Source organism: Eurypyga helias, unplaced genomic scaffold, assembly GCF_000690775.1.
Source record: "Eurypyga helias isolate BGI_N326 unplaced genomic scaffold, ASM69077v1 scaffold12005, whole genome shotgun sequence".
Classification (NCBI taxonomy): Eukaryota; Metazoa; Chordata; class Aves; order Eurypygiformes; family Eurypygidae; genus Eurypyga; species Eurypyga helias.
Window position 1 is genome coordinate 1 of NW_010249540.1, and position 19,201 is coordinate 19,201.

The window sequence follows — 19,201 nt, forward strand, 5'->3', positions numbered from 1 at the left end:
ACGGACCGACCTCCGCGTGCCCCGGCAGGAAGTGAAAGGGCTCCGGGGAGTCAGCCGTGCGAGCCCCGGCTGCGCGCAGGCACGCTCAAGATGGATGCCAGAATGGGTTAGTCCCCTTTTTGCTCGGTTGGCTTTAATCGGCGCGAGGTAAACCGGCGCGGAGGCTTTTAATTGCTCTCTCTAAAAAAAAGAGAGGGTTGCTTGGTGCAGGGTTGGTTTTTTTCAAGAGGATTAGCAGGTTAAATACACTTGGTTTTTATCCTCAAAGCAATACGGATTGTTCTGGTTTAACTTAAATATCTGTGAAAGGAAGAAAAGACTTGGAAACCAGCAAAAAAAGCATTCGCGGCGCTTGCTTTAATAGCGAAATGTAACTGGATGAGCTCTGCATGTAAGGCAGGGATGCTAGCAGGACTATTTTTAGACGTGCCAAGTGACAGTTCGTGCTTACCAAATGTAGGCAGCTGTTCTTGCTTTAGAACAGGCCTGGGATACTTGCATTAAATGCACGGGATTATAGCTGATATTCTAGAAAATAAAGCTTAAAACGGCGAGGAAGGCTACTGCTTGTTTCTGAGCGCCGGCTGGGTGTGGTGTTTTCCTGGTTTTTAATCTGTGAGTGCAGTCAGAGCTGCTCCCAGTAACGCTTTTAGTATTTTTTTTTGCTTCAGAAAGAAATGCAAATACCTGTTTGTGATCGATTGAGGGGTGTAAATCAGTTCCAAAAGGTGCCCTCTCTCGGACTGCAAATTGCAAATCGGTGTTTCAGTGATTTAGGACACTGAATTTCCTTGGAGGAATTTACAATGAAACCGGATAGGTATGTCGTTACGCTGGGGCCGAGCTGGTAGTTCTCCGGACGGAGTGAGGAGGAGTGGGCAGCGTAACTCTGGTCTGGGGGGTTTTAGGGGGGTTTTTCTTCCTGATGACTGAGAACAAAAGAATTGAAGATGGGTCCTGGGGGCCGTTTGTGGTATGCTTTAATTCCAGCAATTTACCTTTGTTTCTTATGGTTTGGAAACCGTGGGATGGATTAATTACTGTCTTCACATTGCTGATGGGAATGGCACGATGCCTCCCCGCTTGTGTGAAGTGATTTCCTATGCATCTGCTGTCCGTGGAGACCCTTTAAAACTGTCTCACAGGGAGGGAATATCCCTTGTACAGAACTAAGGGAGAAGAGTAGGGCTCATACTTGGTGTGTCACGTGATACGGGAGCAGCACCCACAGCTGAGCGTGCGGATGCTCAGATCGCAGCATTTAAAAATGAATGTAGTTGCAGCATTTGAAGCAAATACTCATAGAGAAATGAGTTTTTCCAAAGATTTCTTGTATGATTTAGTAGCACAAAATTCACCTTTTTTTTTTTTTTTTTGGCGAGACTGAGTTTGGAAATCTCACCCAGGGGTTATGGATACTTGCAGCTCGAGTCAGGTTTACAGTTTACAACAGTTTCTAGGTTAAGCTCGCAATTTCATTCCTAAGCTCCTTTCACATGCCCAACTTGCTTGGGTAGGGTGCACAAAGACACCAATAGACACTTCTGTGTTTCGACGTGAAGCCAAAGGAACCAAAGAAAATGTAAAATTTAGGGACTGTAGCCCATACAAAAAGAATTCTGTGTTGACTTGGCTGGTTTTTTTTTTGGTGTGTGCGTGTTCTTTACAAATATTAAAGAAAAGTGGTGTCGCTTAGAGCCTCATTTGTCTGACAGGGAAAATAGAAGCTCAGCTTTGTGACAGGAAGAGACCCAGGTCAGCGGGACACGCAGAGAGGCCGGGCTGCTATTTGCCGAGGACGTCAGGTTGGTGCCGCTCCGGGAGCTGGAGCGTCACCTCCTGCAGTTGGCTGCTCTATCTCTCACCCCATATGTTTGGGGAGTCACATGGTGAACCACATCCAGGATCTGATCTTGCTGCCTGCTTCGTTTTTATTTTCTTCTGGTGCAGCAGTCGTCAGCGACACGCAGAAAACCAGGCTGGGATTGAGTGGTGGTGGAGGGCTTGAGGCTGGCTATTCCCACAGCCCAGGAGGTTTATGGCAGGTTTAAGGTGTTCATGTGACTGTGACCTGATTCCGTCTGTAGAGCTTCGGGGAATTCCTAAATTAGGTATTTGGATAAAATATTCTGCATTATGAAAATGATGGCGTTAAGTTTCTGACCAGGGTTCTCTCCTTCCCAGCGCCTGCTGCTCAGTCCAGTTTCCCTGCGGAAATTATAAGGGAGGGACACCTTCTCTTGTAATAAGAAGGTGCTTCTGTTGTAGTAATTGTTCTGTATCTCGAGTCCTGTATCTGAGCATTCTTACGTTATTGCTATTAACAAACAGTTTTGATGCAGAAGAGGGGTTTGTTCTTGTGCAAACCTGCCCAGCTGTGGCAGTAGGAATCGGGAAGGATGAGCCCAGCTGTGGCAGTAGGAATCATGGAGGATGAGTTTTATTGTGTGTCTCGCTGTGGAGCATAGCGCTAGACCAGCTGTCCCTGCACCTCAGACCACAGAAATGTGCAGTGGGTGTGCTGAGCCGTTACCTAGGACTTGTGCAAGGGTTGGCCCTGAACGGTGATGCTAAAAATTATTCTGTGCTCTCATGAGGGTCGCTCAAGGAAGAAATAAACTTGGCTTACGAAGGAAGCATTCTGCGTGGTAGCACAGCAGATTTAGCCCGGATTGAAATTTCAGTGAGATTATTCCCTCTTGATGGCTCAGTCTGTCACCCGTGATCAACGTTATGAACTCCCATGGGAATGTCTTCAGTCAAAAGGAAAACGAACTGTTAATGAGGTTTAAGCAGTGCCTTTGCCTCGACCAGACGTGCAAAGGTGTAACGGCTTAGAGAGCCGAGTGTCTTGTTTGTTATAACGGGGAACCGGGATCAGTCTCTTCGGTGAGTGAGCTCTGCAAAATCCACAAAAATAAGATGAAATGAAGCACAAACTGCTGTGGTTCTGGTGCAGGATACGGCACGGCAGTTGAAGAAATTAATTCTGACATTGCTTCAGGGCAGAATTGTTCTTAAATGTTACAATTACATTTGAGGTAATCCTAATAACAATAATACCAATGGTCTCAAGCCCAATGCAAAATCAGTGCTCAAATAACCTATTTTTAGTTGCAATTTCAGCTCTGGTTTGACAGTGAGATTGCGAGTTCCGCTCTTGATGACACTGAGCAGTCAAATGAATCGTGTTTTACTGTTTTTGTGTGGATGCAAAAGGTACCTTGTGCTAATCTCTCACCTTTTTTTGAATTTCAGTTGTTGACCTCCTTTACTGGCGAGACATCAAGAAGACAGGAGTGGTGTTTGGTGCCAGCTTGTTCCTGCTGCTTTCATTAACAGTGTTCAGCATCGTGAGCGTGACAGCTTACATTGTCTTGGCCCTGCTTTCTGTGACCATCAGCTTTAGGATATACAAGGGAGTTATCCAGGCAATCCAAAAGTCTGATGAAGGCCACCCATTTAGGTGAGATTTTTCTTGTAATTAAGTAAAAGCGTGGCGTTTTGGGGCACGGCACTATGGGTGCTGCTAGAAGCACCAGTGACATAGGCCATAATAATGGAAATAGTCTCTGTGCTGGAAACGCGTTACCCAGCCTATGACTGCTGCTCTTTCAGGTTTCCTCAGTGGGTGTACACGGCAGGAAAGAAAATGGGTTGAGCACCTGGTGCAGGGGATTTCCCTGGGAATGCTGGAGTGTCTTGTTACATTAAAACCAAACCTATACGCCTCATTCTACTGGAGTAATGTGTGCAGTTCGCAGTCTTCAGAACGTGGACCAGTGGCAGATGATGTCCAAAACCCAAAGAATACCCGGGAGATGCAGCACTTTCAGTGCACTGTATTTAGAAAGAATCAGAATAAGCATAACCGAGGATACTTTTATCTTTTTGGAACTTCTTTTTTGAAGAACACTCTCAAAACTTAGGTTTTACTCCAGGGCACGTAGCTGTGCTCTCCACATGCAAGGCTGTGTCACCAGCAGCATCCAGGTTCGTTGCAGCCTGCCCAGATCGGAAGCCCAGAAACTTGGGCTGTGAATTCTGCGGATTGAGGATTTGAATCGTGGGATTAATTCAGGTCCTCAAAGAGGTCCTCCGAGCTCTTTGCTCCAAGTCCTTGGGGCGCACCGTGTGTGCGCTTCCCTGCGGTGTGGGCACACATGGTATCCCTGGCATTCATCCTTTCCTCTGCAGAGAACAGTGAAGCCTGTTATGGCAGAGCTGCATCTTAAGAGGAACGAAAACGTACTGATGTGTTACTGACTCGGAGGGCTTATTTCCTGTTTCTGTAGCAGCGGTGTCCCACACTGCTCAGACTTGCTTCTCTCCTTTATTCATCAATGAAGTGGTTCAGTCTCCGTTCCCCTCACACCTTTCACAACCTCCTGCTTGCCCTTCTGTTTACACAGAGCTCTCTGACTAATTTTGCAGTGTTTCCAATTATTCTGCTCTTCCTCTCACCCTCAGCAAGGCAAAGTGAAATGTTTCCTGAGCTCCATTCCTCCCTGACTCTCTGTAGTGGCTCATTGACCCAGTGGAAGCCAATCTGTGCCTAAACCAGCCCAGGGACAAAACTCAGGGTATAAACATGGAGTATTTGCTTTCAAATCTGACATAAAAAATATGCAACAGCATTCAGTATAGCAGTGTGAAATACTTAATTTTGGGGTTTTTTTAACACTCTGGGCCTTGGGTGACCCTCCTTGTTCACCCTCGCGGGGGTGAATGGTTCCCAGCTGAAATCCTGTTTGCTCTTCAGTGTCCAAACCACATTTCCAAGTTCACCAGTGAAGGTTTTTCTTAGCAAGAACCAGCCAGACTTGTTCTACCTGTGCTCTTTCCGTAGTTAATTTCTCAGAATACAGATGCTTGTAAGAAGAACTTTAATCTGGTTTGGACTTGCCACAAGGCCATGCTTAGCTCTGCCTTAAATGATGTCCATAGGAGCTTCCGCTGTGCATTTTGTGGTTTTTAAGAACATCACAACCACCCCAAAGCAGAATCTCCCCCCTAAACGAAAGTAAAGGTTTCACAACCGCAGTAACTGCAGAAGGAGCGCCCTGTTGCGGATGGGCCGCTTTGCTGCGCCTCCTTCCGATGTGCGCGTTGGAGAAGTAAACTGCTCTGGAGTTTACATTTGGAGAGCCCCAATGGCCGTGGCCACTGCAGCTACAGGCGCAGGTCACAGCGTAGTGGGAAAGACACGTAACCGGAGAGGAGCTCATGTTTTTCTGCTGGAAGACCTGCTGTCACGAACTGTAAGAATTTCTTTAGCAAATGATAAACTTGCCCATTTTACTGAGCTTTAGCGTGTTTGTTACAGCCTGATGTAACTCCAGAGGTGCAAAACCAGGGAATGACACACACCCCCAGGCCATCTGTCTCTCAGTCTTTTTAATACATGTTGGCCTTCGGTGTCAGTGGATGACAGCATACGCTGCCGAGCGGGAAGAGACCTCGCAGCACTGAGTCAGCGGTGCCGGACACGGTCCTGGCCACGCGCTGGCCTTGTCTGCTCACACAGGCGTTAGCCAGCGCGCTGTTTCTGCCTGCTCTGGGGAAGGCTCTGTGTGATTTAGTAAATGCAGTAGCACAGCAGCAAGCAAGAAACGTTTTTCTTTTCTTCTAAGAGGTTGTGGTATGGTTTTTTGGTTTTTTTTTTAGGGTTCACTTTTACTTGCTAGGAATAACTTTGGTTACCTCTGTCCTTTCAGCATCTGGCGAGGTTTTTCTTGATTACACAGAAAGAACGTATGTCGGTGGGGTATATGGGACGTGTTGATCCTGCTTGGCAGCGCTCTCGCAGCGAAGTCTCACGAGCTCTTCTTTCTTGCAGGGCTTACTTGGAGTCGGATGTAGCTGTGTCGCAAGAGCTGATTCAGAAATACAGCAACGTTGTGCTTGGCCACATCAACGGCACAGTCAAAGAGCTGAGGCGTCTCTTCCTAGTCGATGACTTGGTTGATTCCCTGAAGGTAAGTTCGCTTCCTTGCTGACCCAGGTTAGCAGAGTCCTTACAGACACGAATGAACGATGGCGCCCCTGGCTCCTCGTAAGTAAACACTGAGTTTTAGTGTGCTGCTTGGGAGCACTGAGCCTTTTTGTTTTCCAAGGAGTACAGCTGTCCGTTAGGCACGCTGCACTGAATTCGGAGCGCTTCGTGCAGCAGCAGCGGGTGACTTTGTCCTACCAGCACAGTCAGAATGAGGGGAGGACTCAAGTCGGGTTCGGCTGTTACACCTCCTCGCTGGTGCTTCACAGCAGAAACCTTTTAGGAAAACAGGACACGGGTTCAGTGTGGGCCTTTGGAATGTGCCACTGCCATGTTTCCTCTTGAAAAATCTGCGTTTTGGGCTAGACTGGCACGGTTTGGGTTCAGGTTTCTGTTCGTTTCTGTACCGAGATGGCAGATGGTTTGTGTGGGGTTATTTGCCTTAGCAGGAGTTCTTGTGTCTGCTTTTTTGTGGGAAGGGTGGGGGCTGAGCAACTCTTGTTTTAGTGGGAAAGTGAGGTTGACACCAGCATTAGTCCCTGGATTTGGGTGTAAATAGCCATTTCTTTTAGTCATGCAGATTACTGAAGTGGGTTTTGCAAGTTACTCTGCCTAAAGCGTGCAGTACTGCCTCGCAGGCGTCTTGACTGTGTCCGAGTAGTATTTAATGGGATTTATGGAAGGTGGCAGAGCAAAACTGACAGCTGATAACGACAGTAAGAAAAATTAAAAGGAAAAAAAAGGCTGAAGACCCTTCAGTTTCGTTGTGTGAGAATTATATTCTCTCCTTCCCAGCTAATCGCCTTTCTTCATTTCTCAAACAGTTGTTTCCTTTACTGAGTACAGCGTGTTGTCTGTTTCTCTTTCAGTTTGCTTAATCGTCTTGAAATAAAGTTGCATTTATCCTCCAGTAAATCCCTTACTTAGTGCTTTGTACAGTCCTTTTGAGTTGTTGAGGGGCTGGGGGAAGGGTTTCTAGTGAAACTCAGAGAAAGGACAACTGCAAAAGTCCTGTTTAATAGCTATGGAACAGAATCAGAGGCAGATCTTATCCAGAGGTTCTAGGTCCAGTGCCTCGTTACGCTCCAACTTAAAGAGTGTGCAAGAGTTCGCACCGGAAATGTTGCGGCTGATGTTGTGCAAGTCTCCCGCGGAGTCCTTTCTCTCTGCAGAAAGATTATAAGGCTGTTGGGTTGTTACCTGGGTTCTGCTGAGGCAAAGATTCATTTTCCCAGGAGAGGAAGAGGAGATGGGATATTAGCCCTGGGATTTGTGCAATAATCTTTCTGCTCCTAAAGGGCTGTGCAGTAAGTGTAGCTTCATGAGGTAGCTGTGCATTCTTCTGGTCATTTGTCTGGACACGACACACACTGCTGCAATCATTCCATGGCAGAACAGCTTAAACAAGGCCGTTATTGCCTGTGCCTTGCCGGCATTTCCACACTGGGATTGCATTCTGGTGGCTCAGTGCTCTCGCACTGCCCGTCGGTCTGGTCGGTAAGAAGCCGTCTCGCTGTCACACTGAAGTGACCGAGTACTTCGGATTCGTCTCAAGGCCACAGCCTTGACCAAAAGAATTACTGTTACACCTCTGAAACTGCATTTTGGTAACTGAGAATTGGTGCGTGAGGGAGGAAAGGAGCACGTCCTTCGTTTATCGTGGGGTTTAAGGGTGTTGAGTTTCAGCGTTCAGAGAAAAGTTACTTTGCTTAAGTCCTGGTTGGATGTGGTTAAACAACATCACAGCAAAAGCTGTGATCCCAAGGCCTCTTGTAATCTTTAATAACTAAGCCCTTTGTGTGCCTTCCTCTGAGTTACAAGAATTCCCACACCATTTGTTCAGAGATCACAATCCCTGCAGTTACAGAAGAGGAAGCAGTGAACAGCCAACTGCCATTTCAGTTAACGCTGGTTTAAAAATCAGGCTTTTCAGAGGAATGATGTTGGAAGGGGAATCAATTCCAGTCAGAATGTCTTCAAGGCACTCTTAAAATGCTGTGGTATGTAGGAAAGACAGGTTTATTCAGCTGCACTAATTCATTCCTCCTCTCTTCTTCTGACATTTAAAAATGTTTTATGTGGGTTAATTAGTCTAGTTTATGGTAGTTGGGAGCAACCCTCACGTGAAACCGGTGGGTGTCAGGACAGTTCACAAGCACAAGGTACTGATTTTGAAGAGTTTGTGCTTGAGGAGAACATCCCCAGATGCTGGGGTCTTGCATAACATAACGGCCCTGGTGTAATGAAAATAAAAATACCTTGGCCTGTGGAGTTTAAACATCTTTGCTGGAGGAAACGGCACGTTTGTGGATAATTACAGTTACAGAGCTTTAGTGTAGAAAATGCCTGCGGGCCAGTTTATTGTGTGTAATCATTCTGGCTGTAAAATTGGTCTTGTTAGGAGTTTTTATTCTTTATTAAGCAATGCTTCAGTCTTGAGGGTCTTAAAATGGACTCTAAATATTTACGCAGCACGAAGTTCCTCACAGCTCTTGAGGAGCGATTCCAGAGGAGCCCTTGCCAGCGTCTCCCAGGAGAGATGACACTTTGTCCTGAAACGCAGCGATCTGGTGCTTCGCCCCCAGCTGTGCAGCGGTAGCTGTTCTGACACTGGGGCACAGTGCTTCCAGTTTGTCATTGCTCAGCTGATGTTTTGAGAAACGGAGCTCTTTGCTGCGTGTCACAGAATGATGGAATGGGTTGGGTTGGGTGGGACCTTAAAGATCACCCAGTGCCACCCCCTGCCATGGGCAGGGACACCTTCCACTAGACCAGGTTGCTCCAAGCCTCATCCAGCCTGGCCTTGGACACTTCCAGGGATGGGGCATCCACAGCTTCTCTGGGCAACCTGTCCCAGTGCCTCCCCACCCTCTCCAGGAAGAACTTCTTCCTGATGGTTCATCTCAATCTCCCTCTTTCCATTTAAATCCGTTACCCCTTGTCCTGTCACTACAGGCCCTTGGAAGAAGTCCCCCCCAGCTTCCTTGTAGGCCCCTTCAGGCACTGGAAGGTGCTACAAGGTCTCCCCGGATCCTTCCCTTCTCCAGGCTGAACACTCCAACCCCCCCAGCCTGTCCCCATGGCAGAGGGGCTCCAGCCCTTGGAGCATCTCCGTGACCTCCTCTGGACTCTCTCCAACGGGTTCTCAGGCTGGGGGCCCCAGAGCTGGGCACGAACTGTTGAGCTTATTTATTATAAAGGAATTGATACATGGGTACTTCTGGATTTGCCGTTGGATTGCAGTATGCTTTGGGTACTGGGGAGTCGCTAACCGTTGGAATGAGGCAGGCAAACAGCGATTCAGTCCATCAGTTATACTGGTGTTTTATTACATCTTATTGTAACGCTCAGTCTGCGCTTGGGCCCTGTGCTTTCCTTTCGGCCTGTCCCGAGTGTGTGGGAGGAGCAATATTCATTCCCTTTGTAGGTCAATCCTGGTCTCCCCAGCACGGTCCGACATTAGATCCTGATGCTGCTCTGGATCGGAGGAGCAAAGCCTGTGGCAGTCAAATGTTAATCGGCTCTTGGATTTTGATCTTTCTTGGGCTGTAAATTCAATGCTCACTAACTGGCATTGGATAGTTCTGGTAATTGTTGGACTTTGGGATCAATTCGTGTCCCTTACCCCTCTGCCTACATAAACTCATGTTCTCTGGCCTGGTCACAGTCTGCAGCAGCGCGACTACACGTTCACCCAACCAGGGCGGTGCTCGGCTTCTGCAACTTCTGTTCATGCCGCGGAGATCGCGGAGAGCTGTCGGGCACGTCGCTTGAAGCCGGCACGTTGAGTTTGCCGAACACGCAGCCTGCAAGGGAGTCATTCCGAATGACCAGAAACCTGGGGGCTTTTTCCTCCCTTCGCTGGGGAGGGGGATGTGCTGCATGCGCAGCCTTGCTCCGAGGGGAAAGTGTTTGCTCCGTGGAAGTGTCTTATGCGAAGGGGCAGGCAGCCAGCTCGCGCCCTGATGTTGCGGAGAGCAGAACTGGGCCAAGGTTTGCATGAATCATGAGAGAGTTTGGAGAAATCAGCTCTGTTTTTCTTGATAAACCCGGAATGCAGCTGATGGTAACATCGCAGCCTTGCCTCAGGGTTCGCTTTGTGCCTCCAGCGCCCGCATCTCAGCCAGGAAGAACTGACAGCCCGTCGTTTGCCATTAATCCTGCTGCGTTTGGAATGGGATCAGCTTTGAACGAGGCTCTTGAAGTAAACTTCATGTTGTTACGGGGGTTAGACTGGCACTGATTGTCAGGGCCTTGCTGGCTGTTGGTTTGGTTTGGATATGGTGCATCTTATAAGCTAAAATGGGATGTTTGGGTACATAACTTCTGAGTTAATTTGCTGTAGGCTCAATCCTGGCCTTCAGCACGTGTGTCTTCTTGCCAGTGCTCTGTCCCCTGGGAGTATCTTCTCCCTGTCGGAGTGCATCAACTTCGGTTGGTAACTGTGCCCAGATCTTCCCTCCCCAGTGCCAGCTGCAGCCTCTGTGCCGTGTGTGTGTGGCTGTTCCGTGTTGGTGGGGTCTTGCAGGGAAAATAACCAGATGTGCTTAGTTGATCAAGGGGCCGGGGGTCTCGTCCACATGCTCTGACCAAGCGTATTTCGGTGCTTAGCAAGGAACAAGCCCCGGTAAACCCACTATGCCTGACACCCAACTCCTGGCTTCTGCTCTGTTCCTTACGGCTGTGCAACACTAGAAGAAACGGGCTGGTTTTCTTCGGGGAGTAATCCTACACCAAAATAGAGCTGGCAGCCTTCGGCCCCCTCCAGCCGGTATAGGTCAGAGGTGTGCCTGGGACACTCTCCACCTGGCCCAGAGCTGAGGGGTGAACTTGCACAGGTCGTCGCTTAGCGCTGGGGGAGCGGGGCTCTGTGTGCAGGCAGCAGGGTGGCGTGGGGCAGGAACGACGTCGAGGTGCGACTTAGGGGCTGGGACACGACCCCAGAAATGACGGTGTGAGGGTTCAGGTGTCTGTTAACAGAAGGATGTCTTTGCTGCTGAATTTGTCTCTGGCTTGGAGCCAGTTTCCATTTTATGGCACTCTTGACTCCTCTCCTGAATTTTTTAGTAGCCAAAGCTCCAGTGTTTTAGTTTACTTAAGGAAAAAAGTGAAGCCAACCTTGCCACATTACCTTCCAGACAGGTTCCCGTCACAGAACCTCTGCCTAGTCCCGTCAGCAGCTCATTGAGGCCCTTGCTGAGCCAAAGCACGGTTGGGGTAGTTTGGTGCCACCGTCCGTGGCAAACGGCCCATGTGCTTTCTGGCCCTGTCACCGAGGGCCGCGTCCTGCGCCAGCCCTCTCACCCGCCTGTCCCGTCCGTCTCTTTGGGGGGTGGGAGGCAGGAGCTGTCTTGGCCCAGGGTTGGAAGCGCTGCGTAGACACAGAGCACACTGCTGCTTGGGCTGAGCTCAGCCCGATCACCGAGGCCACGTATCCTGTTACTTGTCACTCATCTGCAATTACATGAGATGTACAAGGGCGAAGGGGAGTTGGGGGAGTTTTGGTTTCATACATGCGGTCGCTCTAATGAGCATGTTCGTTAAGACACTGGGCTGACGTGCTGTTCTCTTTCCTTTCTAGTTTGCGGTGTTGATGTGGGTGTTCACTTACGTTGGTGCCTTGTTTAATGGGCTGACATTACTGATTCTGGGTAAGTCTTTTAAATACCTGGCATTCACAAGAACCTGGAAAGGCACCGAGGTCTGCTGGGTGCTGTGAGGCTGTTCCTGTGCTCTTGAGAGTGTAGCGAGATGTTACGGTTCCGTGTCCTTTTCTAGGACACTGATAACACTGCAGAATGGGTCGTTTTGAATTGCAGTGTGGAATTCCTTGAGACTGCCGATTTTCCAGACACTGTATCATTTAAAAGCATGTCCCTGTTAGGGTTAGCCTTGCTCAAGTATCAAATATTGTGACTTGGGAGGAGGAAGGATCTGGCCAGGTCCCTCTGCACGTCCTTTGTTTCTTGTATCCCAGAGCCGTCCGGCTACAGGTGTCGGAAACCAGCGGGCATTGGTGGAAGCCTCAGCATCCTTTCTGAGGATTTGCACAGCCCACAGCTAGAAGGTGAACCGTGACCAAACCTGCTGTACATTAACAAGTCCTGGAGAACAGCCCAGCTTCTCCTTAATTGGGGCTGTTTAAAGTACTGGCCAGCAGTTTTTTGCTTGGGGCTTAGCTATTTCTTGTACCTTTTGGAAAGAAATGTCAAGGTGTGACAGATAGTCATTGTTTTACCTGAACACCACCTGCTTTGTCGTTATTTACACCTTTGATGTGCTCTTTTCCAGCTTTGATCTCGCTCTTCAGTGTTCCTGTTATTTATGAGAGACACCAGGTGAGAGTTTAACGCACCTCATTAAATGCTCTGTAAAATTACATCTCTTGAAGCAAAGATAAAATTCATTTCCATGTTCTAAAAATCCTTAAAGCCTTAAGACCTGGGCCTTTGGCCAGGGCCAGGAGAATGGAGTCCACTTTGAAGCCTGTCATGCGTGTGCTTTCCCCTCCTACTTTTTGGGAGCAGTGAGAAAGCTGCCCCAGCAAACGGTTGCCAAAAAGGGCCCGATGGAGCTGGTGGCCTCCCCTCCTCTGATCCAGCTTTGGCCAGGGCTCGAGCAGCAGTAGGCATGGCGCACTAATCCTGCTGTAAGGGCTTCTAAAACAAGTTCTGAGGGAACCTCCTCGGAGCTGATGTTCAGGACTCGTGTGTCCTAAAACCCCATGGAATTTTTAGCCCTGGCAAAAAGAGGAGGTGGGAGATGCTCGGTGCAGGCGAGTGCTTCTCCTGCGGAGAGGCTGAGGGAAAAGGAGGGACGAAGGAGCTGACATCGATCGTGTATGATTAAATTATAGCCGAGCTGGAGCAGGGACTGTCTTCAGCAGGTCATAGCACAGGAGGGGGGAAGCCAGCGCTGGCTTAGCCGTTCCTTCTCCTCTTTCACAAACAACGCTGCTGATGGAGGCCAGCCTGGGAACGAGGAGGAGAGGCAGAAAGGCAGGGAGCAGATGGTAGAGCCTCCTGGGCTCCACTCCGAGCTCCTGCGAGGGGACAAAGTCCCCTGCAGAGAAAGGAAATCCTGTAGCCCTGGGGAAAGATGAGGGACCATTTGTGTGGCTTAACCCGGGCTCCTCAATCCTCTTGACGAGCTGGAGGCTGCTCTCCGAAGGCATAAGCTGTTTACCAGGCCCGGCCCACCTAAGCAGCTTTCCTTCTCCCTGCTGCCCCTCACCGAGGGCCTTGGCCATGCACCTTCACGTCGGGGCAGCCCCAGCGATGAGGTGGGAGCCACCCGTTTGGTGGAACGTGCAGAAGCCAGGGATGAATTTATGTGGGTACTTGACTGCGGTTCCCTGCCATTGGGTGCATTCCCGAGGGCAAACGTGAACACGTGCTGCGGCTGAAACCGCGGGAGCGCTAGCATCCAACGGGAAAGAAAAGCGGTTGAGCCCCTTCCCTCATCCGTGGCCTTTCCTGTACAGCACGATGTGGTGCGGTGTGACTCTGCCTTGGGGGCAGCAGCGTAACCGTCTGGGAGGGGTGGTCCATAATGTCTGTTTTCTTCAATTTCAGGCCCAAATTGACCATTACCTGGGACTTGTGAACAAGAACGTCAAAGACGCGATGGCCAAGTGAGTTGGGGTCGTTTAATTTCACAGTGCTGTTTAGTTCTTGGTCTGTGGAGTGCTCCTGTGGGGAACAAAGGCATTACGTGCACTGGTCCTGGGAGGGGAAAGGCCTTTGTTGAGGCTGGGAATGGTTACGAAACCAGCTCCTTTCTTGCTGCTGCTGTGTAGTTAATCCTACAGTATTTCCAACAGAAATGTGTGTAGTTGATGCCCGTAGGGAAACGTGAGCCCCTCCCTGCGCAGCTGCAGTTGAGGGTGAATGAACAGGAATCAGTTTTGAGTGTAAGAGCGTGTGTTACCCTCATAATTGCTGTCTCGTGTTGCTGTTTAAGACTCTGTTTATGCCTGCTTTGTTTTGTTCTTGACTCAAGTGCTGTTCTCTCTCCTCTCCTGTTCCTCCTGTAGGATCCAAGCGAAGATCCCTGGGTTGAAGCGCAAAACTGAATAAAAAGCCTGAAGCGACGTACTTGATAGGAAGTTCATCTTTTAAGGGGGAAAAAATACTCATTTGGATTTACACGGGGAGGGTCAGGGAATAGCAAAGCCCTTGACATTGCAGTGCAATTTCACAGATCTTTATTTTTTAGCAACGCAGTGTTTGAGGAAACAAACAAAGTAACTGTTTTGACTGCCATGTGTTTCATCATTAAGTATTGTAAGCTGCTGTGTATGGATCTAAAACTAATCATCTTCCTTTATCCTGTGTGCAGCACTGGCTAACGCAAGCGAGCTGCGAAAGCTGTACATTTTGCTTAGCAGAGGTAGTCCCCGCTGCGTTCCGGAGGAGGTAGTGCAGGTGGAGCGGAGGAGAACACTTCCCGGTTTGTTGCACTGTGTATGGTCTGTGTAGATTGATGCAGAATTTTCTAAAATGAGATGTTTTAGAAGAATATACCATCCTAGCAAGTTTTGAAGAATCTTGCCTTTTTGGTATGAGTATAGCTGTATTGTGATTTTATTGTTTTATCAATTGCCAATATATATATATATATCTGTGTTTCACAAAGCTTAGATCTTTCAGCTGCTCCACAGTGCTTTGTACTGCAGAGAATTGACTGATTTCTGAACTAGCTCCATAGCACACAAGCTTGAAAAGCTAAACCGTCTCCGTAAACACTAGCATCTGGTTAATAAAACACCCGAGAGGAACGAACAAAAGGAGCCTCCACATCTGTTAAAACGACAGCGTACGCGCGCTTCGTGGCGCGAAGGTGCAGTAGGTGGTTTGGAGCAAGTAATTCTCCAGTCTCTCAAGCTCTGATCAGCTGTGGGCCGAATATCGAATGCTGCAAACGGTGTTTGGAAACGTTCAAAACCTTGTGACGCAAGAATCGCTGAATGAAAATTGATGCACTTGCAGTTTGGGCTGTATTGAACTAAGTCTGTGGAATGCATTGTGAAATGTAAAACGAAACAAAACCCCCAACGAAAGGAAAAAGCGAAAAAAACCAACCCCACCCCATGCCCCCCAAGTATCAATAAAGCTTATAGACATAAAACACCACCCGCATTTTGCTTTCTTGTGGCAAGGTTCATCTGTTGGTGTTTATTTGAAGTTCATGGTGATTAAATACCCGTTGTACAGGGCAGTGGAAGTAGTTTGCCAGGCGTAGGGCAGCAGGAGGAGACGGGGTCTCCATGCTACCTTTTCTTTTGCGATGTGCCCTGTGAAGCAGTTGGTCCAGTTCCAGATTTGACTCCGGAAAGCCGTGTTGCCCAGCGATGCTCGGCACAGGGTGTGCATCTGGCTGCAGCCAGGCGGCCCCGGTGCCAGGTGCTGCTCAGGCAGTGAGAGTTGGTTCTTGGAAATGGTGAACGATGAAATTTAGATTGTGCCCAACGATGATCCTGGGTTTCTCTCATGTTTGAGACAATAAGGTGTGATGCCACACTCCGCTTTGCAGGAATTTGTTAAAGCAAGTCCCGGTAATCTTTTCAGCTCAACTCGCTGAACCTCATTTAAGAGCTGGACGTGGAAAATTTGTGTCCAAATTTATGTGCAAGACAGATTTAAAATTAATGGCATCTGGACCCTTAAATTCATGCACTAATATTTTAGTTTGCAGTATAATACAGCGTTACTTCTGAGCATTTCATACATAAAGCCAGACCATATAGACATACAGATTTGAAGTGTTTTCCTGACAGACACTATTGCTTTAAGATATTTTTCCTGTCGCCGTTTATGAATTCATTCTGCCACGCGACCGGTTTTATTTGGGATGCAGTCGGTGTGAAAGGAAGGCAAACGCGATGCAGCATAGGCAAGGTCGGTGCTTGCTGACATCACCACCTCACATGATTACATCGTTTGCTCAGGCAGGTTTCTGTAAAAAACCGACTGCGCTGGGACTCTTGCTGTGTCTGACAAACTGATCTGCTGGGGAGCCAGATAAGGCATTAATAAATCCAACTTAAAACCAAAACCCAGGGCATTCGTTGAGGCTGCTGGAGCACTTTTCTGGGTTAAGGGTACCCCGACAGCTCCGCTAACGGGCTGGTCGTTGCCCCCAACAGCCACCGTCCCCAGCGGTGGGAGGCAGCAGGCTTCCTCAGTGCAAAATGACACTGTCCTGGAGTGGGGCTAAAGCACGCGTTGGCGCTTCTGTGCAAAGACAGAACTTACATCGTTTTGGCCTCTTTTGGTCAACAAACAGTCTTTTCAACTAATTTCAAAATAGGGATGTCTCAAAATGTGTTAGTTTTGACACTGCCCATGTTTCATTTCCTTGCTAAACAGTTTAATTGGGAAAAGTTGGAACTTCTTTTCTCCAATTCCACCATCCCTGGACTTTTTGGCTTTGAGGAAACAGTCGCTGACAAACACCAAACGGCTTTACTTGCCTTTGGTGGCTGTCTGCTCACGGTCTCCATCTCCTCCCTTCTCAGCTGCCCCCCACCCTGCCATCCCGCTGCCCGGGCGCGGGGGCTGCAAGGGCAGCAGTGATGGGGAGAGGAACCCGGATTCAGCGAAGGTTGAGCTCTTCTCCAGGCTAGGTAAATTTTCTGGAATTATTTCCTACTCCTAGCAGGATGGGACTAACTGGCGGTTGGAGGGGCGTGCAGTCCCAGCTAGTGATGTGCAAGGCCTTCCTAGAGATGGTTCTGGATCTCCAGGAAGCCTCTCTGGAATAAGAAGAATGGGAATAGTGATTCTGGGGGGCTTTCAAACCACTTAAGTACACTAGATGGCCGCTGCCGGTGGAAGCAGTTCCTTGTAGAGCACGTTTTCACACAGACGGGGAGGGTGCAACAACTTCCTCCCTCTTGGTGGTAACATTCCTTTATCCAAGTCACTCCCTACTCTCCGTTACACGCTTCCAGTGCCGGCTGCAGTCACGCTACCATCCCACCCCAGCTGTGAACAGCTTATCAAGAGGGGTAATGCCACCCAGAACTTGTCCTTGTTGCAGCACCTAGCTTCTTGCTCTCGGAAACCTGTTGGAATTCACGTGTGAAGGCGTTCCAAACTGAAGCAGAAAGCAGGGATAACGTAAGTACACGTCTGGGAAAGGTGTTGATGGTTAGCCCTCCTCTGTGTGGAAGTTGTAGCACCGTATGTTGAAAGCAATTGGTGGGAGGCAAGACTGTAGCCCATACTACTGGAAAATGATTCAAAGGCACTTCATGGATAGAAAAGTTTGCCAAATATATATATATTTAAAAATAAAATGGAGTTAAAAAAAAAGATAGTTTGCCCCTTGGTTACTGACAGCTGGAGCGTGAACCCCAGCATGCTGAGGAGAAGCTTGCAGTTTTCCTCAGTGCACCAGATTCGAGTGTTGAGCAGGTGTGGTTAAAACCCACCAACTTTCTTGAACAAAGGTTCAAGCCACCAATTTTGAGATTACACAAATTAAAGGGCCCAGCGTTTCCTCGGCGTGCTCCCTTTCGGACACGGGCTGGATAACACAGTATTAGGCAAAAGCAGCTTTGTGCGTGAACCGTTCCGTCACCTCGGCCTACCCGGGTTACAGAACGATTCCAGCTTCCTTCTCGCGGACAGGGGTCTGTCAAATGCCAGGTCACATTCGCGGTCAGTCGGTTCGTGTGAGTAATCTGGAAGTGTCTCATCCGTGCGGCATCGTCTGGAAGTTACAGCAGCCGAAGGGGGGAGACGCATTCACGGCTGTCCAGGCCGGAGCAGTCACAGCAGCGCGAGGCTCCGCTCAAAGGCACCGCCACACAAATACACTACAAAGAAAACATTCCGTGAGAGCGCGGTCACTTTCCTGAGTAGCTCGGCGGCAATCCTCAGTGTACCGTACTGAGAGGGGCGCGAAAAACACGTACACGGCTACCACTGCCGGGTAAAGCACGGCGAACCCTGGGGGTACTCCACCAACACCGGCACTCGGGGGCACCTCCTTTCATAGAATCACAGAATGGTTGGGGTTGGAAGGGCCCTTAAAGATCATCCAATTCCACCCCCCCTGCCATGGGCAGGGACACCTTCCACTAGACCAGGTTGCTCAAAGCCTCATCCAGCCTGGCCTTGGACACTTCCAGGGATGGGGCATCCACAGCTTCTCTGGGCAACCTGTCCCAGTGCCTCCCCACCCTCTCCGTGAAGAATTTCTTCCTGACATCTAATCTAAACCTCCCTGTTTTCAATTTGTACCCGTTACCCCTTGTCCTATCACTACAGGCTCTTGTAAAAAGTCCTCTCCCAGCACCCTTGTAGGCCCCCTTCAGCTACTGGAAAGCTGCAATGAGGTCTCCTCGGAGCCTCCTCTTCTCCAGGCTGAACAAGCCCAGTTCTCGCAGCCTTTCGTCACAGGAGAGGTGCTCCAGCCCTCTGAGCATCTTCGTGGTCTCCTCTGGACTCGCTCCAAGGGGTCAATATCCTTCTGATATTGAGGGCTGATTTCCTCGTCAGAGTCAACCCATCGTAACTGGAGCGTGCGGTTTCGTGATGGGAAGGGGCTGGAAAGGCTGTTCCATCACTCGCTACAGTTAGACTTTGAATCACGACAGCCTCATCATGACTACGTTGTCAAAATTTACGCAGCTGACAGTTTGTCCGAGTCCACATAACTGCAGGTTGAGCACCCAGGTGCGTGCAGCCACACTCTGACCTGACAGCTCCCTGCTCTCCCACTGGGCGACCCCGCTCCCAAAGGAAAACGCTTTCTTCTCTTTTTTTCCCCCCAGTGGAAAATGAAAAGCTCTGGTTGGTGGGGGGCTGAATTTGAAGAGCAGCCCCTCTCGAGCAGCGGGAAGCGTTACATCCCCTGCAGGGTGCTGAACAATCCAGACGGAGCAGCGGTACCGATGCTGCCGGCTTGGCGGGGAGCCTAGTGCCAGCCTTGGTTTGCTGCTGCCGGAGCAGCCGCGCAGACTCACTCACTGGCGATAGTGACTCAGTCCTGCAGGCTCTGCCTTGTATTTTCCTTCTGAGTACGCGGTTACAAATACCTGTTCTTGCCTGCAGCTTCCTGACGCTTGCCCCTGTGAGGATTTGGGCCCTTTTGTTCCCAGCCTTGTTGCTTTTTGCTAGTTCTGGGTTTTGCTGTTTTAAAAATCTCTTTACAGCTCGTGTTTAACCACGTTTAGTTTTTGTTCCCACCTTGCTG

General features: G+C 49.3%; 2 protein-coding genes across 2 annotated transcripts in view; one reads left to right on the top strand and one right to left on the bottom strand.

Annotated features, from left to right (window-relative positions):
* The first annotated feature begins 75 nt into the window (after window positions 1–75).
* RTN4 (reticulon 4) lies at window positions 76–15,022 on the top strand. The gene is made up of 7 exons (XM_010151400.1): window positions 76–106; window positions 3,259–3,466; window positions 5,840–5,978; window positions 11,577–11,646; window positions 12,287–12,333; window positions 13,570–13,628; window positions 14,031–15,022. The coding sequence occupies exons 1-7, from the start codon at window positions 91–93 to the stop codon at window positions 14,071–14,073; spliced, it is 582 nt and encodes a 193-aa protein (XP_010149702.1). The 5' UTR covers window positions 76–90; the 3' UTR covers window positions 14,074–15,022.
* A 2,772-nt stretch (window positions 15,023–17,794) lies between these two features.
* Window positions 17,795–19,201, bottom strand: part of EML6 (echinoderm microtubule associated protein like 6) — a gene marked incomplete at its 5' end in the record, with an annotated part of 70,758 nt that continues 69,351 nt past the window's right edge. Inside the window, one exon of the mRNA XM_010151401.1 lies at window positions 17,795–17,819. Within this exon, the coding sequence (XP_010149703.1) occupies window positions 17,795–17,819 (25 nt within the window). The remainder of the gene's footprint in view (window positions 17,820–19,201) is intronic.